The sequence below is a fragment of the Borostomias antarcticus genome (assembly GCF_949987555.1).
Source record: "Borostomias antarcticus genome assembly, chromosome: 5".
Classification (NCBI taxonomy): Eukaryota; Metazoa; Chordata; class Actinopteri; order Stomiiformes; family Stomiidae; genus Borostomias; species Borostomias antarcticus.
Genome location: NC_140238.1, coordinates 22,014,213 through 22,018,639, shown reverse-complemented (window position 1 = coordinate 22,018,639; position 4,427 = coordinate 22,014,213). Strand labels below are relative to the sequence as shown.

The 4,427-nt window shown below is 52.3% G+C and overlaps 1 protein-coding gene across 1 annotated transcript in view; it reads left to right on the top strand.

The window, feature by feature from the left end:
* Window positions 1-1,097: 1,097 nt before the first annotated feature.
* The window catches only part of gpr139 (G protein-coupled receptor 139), a gene marked incomplete at both ends in the record, with an annotated part of 14,657 nt that continues 11,327 nt past the window's right edge, over window positions 1,098-4,427 (top strand). Inside the window, one exon of the mRNA XM_084438122.1 lies at window positions 1,098-1,245. Coding sequence (XP_084294248.1) covers window positions 1,098-1,245 — 148 coding nt within the window. The remainder of the gene's footprint in view (window positions 1,246-4,427) is intronic.

Below are 4,427 nucleotides of genomic sequence, written 5' to 3'. Positions count from 1 at the left end.
CTCTCTCTGTCCCCTTCCTCCCTTGGTGTTTCTCCCCCCCATCCTCTCCTCCATCCCTAACTCCCCTCTCTCTCTCCCTCCCTGTTCCCCTCTCTCTCTATCCCTAACCCTCCCGCCACCCCCCACTCTCTCTCTCTCTCTCTCTCTCTCTCTCTCTCTCTCTCTCTCTCTTCCTCTCGCTCCAATTGTCCTCATTCCCCATCACTTCTCACACGGGCAGCATCTCCCCTCCTCACTCTAACCTTCACTCTCTCCACCTCTCCTCTCTCTCTCTCTCTCTCTCTCTCTCTCTCTGTCTCTCTCTCATCTCCCCTCCTCACTCTAACCTTCACTCTCCACCTTTCCTCTCTCTCTCTCTCTCTCTCTCTCTCTCTCTCTCATCTCCCCTCCTCACTCTAACCTTCACTCTCTCCACCTCTCCTCTCTCTCTCTCTCTCTCTCTCTCTCTCATCTCCCCTCCTCACTCTAACCTTCACTCTCCACCTTTCCTCTCTCTCTCTCTCTCTCTCATCTCCCCTCCTCACTCTAACCTTCACTCTCTCCACCTCTCCTCTCTCTCTCTCTCTCTCTCTCTCTCTCTCTCATCTCCCCTCCTCACTCTAACCTTCACTCTCTCCACCTCTCCTCTCTCTCTCTCTCTCTCTCTCTCATATCCCCTCCTCACTCTAACCTTCACTCTTGCTCCTCCTCCCCACCTCTCTTCTCCTCTCCTCTCTCGACTCCCCTCCTCACTGTAACCTTCACTCTCACTCCTCCTCTCCACCTCTCCTCTCTCTGTTTACCCACTAACACATATCACCTCTCATCTTCCCTGTCTGTATCTCAGTCTCGGTCTCTCTCCTCTCCACTCTCTCTCTCTCTCTCTCTCTCTCTCTCTCTCTCTCTCTCTCACACACACACACTCTCCCGCTTCCGCGCGCGCGCGCACACACACACACACACACACTCATGCCGGCTGGCAACCAAGGACAGAGCACCCTCTCTTCCAGAACCAGCTCCCAGGCTCGGTGTGTTCTATCCGTGGTGGTCCGGGCTGCCCGTCGCTGAGCTAAGCTGAGGAAGAGGAGGACGACGACAACGACGTGGAAGAAGAGGCCATGGAGCACAGCCACATCTTCACCGTCCTGTCCCCCAACGGGAGCACCTGGAGCCAGGGGCAGCAGCCCCCGGACTCCCCCCAGGGATGCCCTCTAGGACCCCTGCCCATCATCTACTACAGTGCCTTGCTCTGTCTCGGCCTGCCCGGTAAGAGGGACCGGGGTCTGCCGTTAATGTGTGTGTGTGTGTGTTTGTGTGCACGCGTCTGTGTGTGCGTGTGTGTGACTGCATGACTTGTGGTACATGCTGCTTTATTGTTATGTATTTTTTGGTAACTGTGAGTATGTATTTGTGTGTGTGTATGTGTGTAAATGTGAAATAAAAAATCTGGGTGTCATGCACATCTGCTGTTGTTTGCCGACACACTGTTGATACCTCGCATCGACCTTGTGAGTGCGTGCGTGCGTGCGTGTGTGTGTGCGTGTGTGTGTACGTGCGTGCGTGTTGCGCGTGTCGGTGCGTGTGAGCGCGTCTGTGTCTGTGTCTACCCCATCTCTTCTAAAGCATGCAGATCGCGACACAGACTTGTTGAAGTTGAAGTGATCTCGGAACGGTCTTGAGACACGAGGTTCTCTCTCCCTCCGCTTGATAATTCCTCCTTCGGAACTCTTCACGTCGGATCGTTCCGGTCATCCAGCCGCCTCGTCGCTCCGTCGCGTGTCAGTCACACAGAGACGTGGCGCAGACACGGATGTGGCCGCGTCCGAGCCGGTCGACCTCGGGTGCAGAGTTACGCGGCCGGTCGGTAAAAACGCCGCCGCCCCCCGTGGTGTCCTGGACCCAAGGAGCAATGCGCCCGCTCCGAACCCCCGTGGTATCCTGGACCCAGGGAGCGATGGGCCCGCTCAGAACCCCTGGTAGTATCCTGGACCCAGGGAGCGATGGGCCCGCTCAGAACCCCCGTGGTATCCTGGACCCAGGGAGCGATGGGGCCGCTCAGAACCGCCGGCAACTCCGTCTACCGGTGTGACCCATTTCCCGCTGGTTGATCTACGGACCGGGACTCGGGTCTGGTGCTGGAGAGAGAGGGAAGTTGGGGAGGTGAAGGGGATGGAGAGATGGAGAGAGAGAGAGAGAGAGAGAGAGAGAGAGAGAGAGAGAGGGGCCGGAGGTCAGGGGGAACACGCTGGTGTATAATGTGAGATTAGAGTAGGGGTAGTCAGAGCTATGGGCTGACGATTGCATGGGCTCCCGACCTTGACTAAAGGTCGCCTCCCTGAACTCCAAAAGAGCGAATTGCAGTCAGAAAACCCAAAGTTATCATTTCACACTCTCATTCTCAACTCCCCATTTCCCCTCGCCCACGGCTCCACTGCGTCCTTCGTGTAAGACAAAGTGCGCTACCCGAACCTCGTTTTCGATAAAAACAAAATTTGGGTTTGATGTAACCGTTTATAACCGTAACCATGGCGTACTTTCTGCACACACTGATATTCGCTGTTATCCTCTGGTGCATGCTGGGAATCTGCATTGCAAAGTGCGGCGGCAGCGGTGTCTGGCGTGCCAAGACTGCAGCGCAGCCGCGGCTCTGCTGGTCTTCCAGGGCTTGGATGGGGGATTTTCTCTCTTCAAGTCAAATTATTTCTCGGGGATGGTAAATCTATATCCCGGCACAGTCAGTTCTGCTGTCATCTCTTCCAAATCATCCCAGACACTTTCAGAGTTTTACTGTTATTATTGTTCCGGCGTCGTTCAGCGGTAGGAGAGGTAGCGGTTGGGTAAATTGCAAAAAGGGGCTGAGCTACTTATAGGTTGGTTTGCAGTAAGCTTAATAGGCTGATGCTGTCTTGCAAGAGTGCAGAATGATTTGGGACTCGAATCGACTCGGCCGTCCAGGTAAACTATGGGGAGTTCTCTGTTGCTGTGTTAAACGGACGTTCATTTGTACAAAAGGAAGCAGCACTGAGCCATATTTCCTGTTTCTCCTAGCATTTGTCTGTGTGTAGCCAACTGCCAATCATTCTACCTGACCTAGACGGAAGAAGTGATTGGAGGTAACAGTAATATGAAAAGAACAGTATATGTCTGCCTGAAAGACCTACAGTATACAGTATATCTGTTGTCTGTCTACAGTGTTTTGTTGTAATTTAAGGGCAGTTATACTGCAATACTGTTATTTCTATTCATTTTCTCCACACAATGACGGCAATAGGTTTGGTGACCTCAATATGGGGAAATGGGCATCAAAGAAAAAATGAGAGAAAGGGATGAATAGATGACTAGACGGGAGGATGGGCAGAGATAAAGGAGGAAGAGGACACAGAGGAGAGGCTGAAAGGAGAGGGAAAAAAAGTGATTATGGTCTCTGTTACGGTCTCTATTCCGGTCTCTATTCCGGTCTCTATTACAGTCTCTAGGTAGAAGAGGACATGGTGGAGGGAACGAGTGCTGAGCAGAAGGAGCGGGGTCGTCGGGATCCCAACATGTTCAGAGGAGAGACACGTCGGGATCCCAACATGAGAGATCAGGGGAGAGAGAACAAAAGGGTACATGATGTGGGAGAGAGCAAAAGACGAGAGAGAGATGGAGACCAGAGAAAGAGAGACCAGATAGACAGAGAGAACGACCAGAAAGACATGGGAGAGAGAGACCAGAGAGAGAAATAGACGTGAGAAAGGAGAGAGAGAGAGAGGGAGAGAGAAAGAGCTAAGAGAAAGAGAGCGATTAATAATAGTGGAGTCAGTGAAGTGACACCAGGGAGAGCAGGGGAACCAGACGCCTAGGCTGAGACGAATTGCCACCTTTTTAATTAATCGCTCACCCTCTCTTAACAGCCCTCTTTCCCTCTCTCTCTCTCTCTCTCTCTCTCTCTCTCTCTCTCTCTCTCTCTCTCTCACACACACACTGCTGGGGACAGGACAGCTGGATCCACCTCCAGACTGGATCTAATCCACTGTGTAACATCACCAGATGGTTAGGTGCTTATGGTAAATTATAAATGGACTGCACTTATATAGCGCTTTTATCAAAAGCGCTTTTTCAATGGCCTCTCATTCGCCCACACATTCACACAATATGGCGGCAGCTGCCATGCAAGGTGCTAGCCTGCTCATTGGAAGCAATTTGGGGTTCAGTGTCTTGCCCCCTTTGACATGTGGACAGGAGTAGCCGGGATGCGAACCGCGGACCTTACGCTGATTGGACGACCCGCTCTACCTCCTGAGCCACAGCTATCCTCATGCTGGGTGGCTCTGTCATATGAAGTGGTATTTTGGAGAAATACAGAATTAACCTGGGCAGTTAATTGCAGTTTGGGGACAGCATGGGACATTTCACAACCATAAAATTAATGGTTAGTCTTAAATTGCTGAGTCACAGGCAGAGAGAGT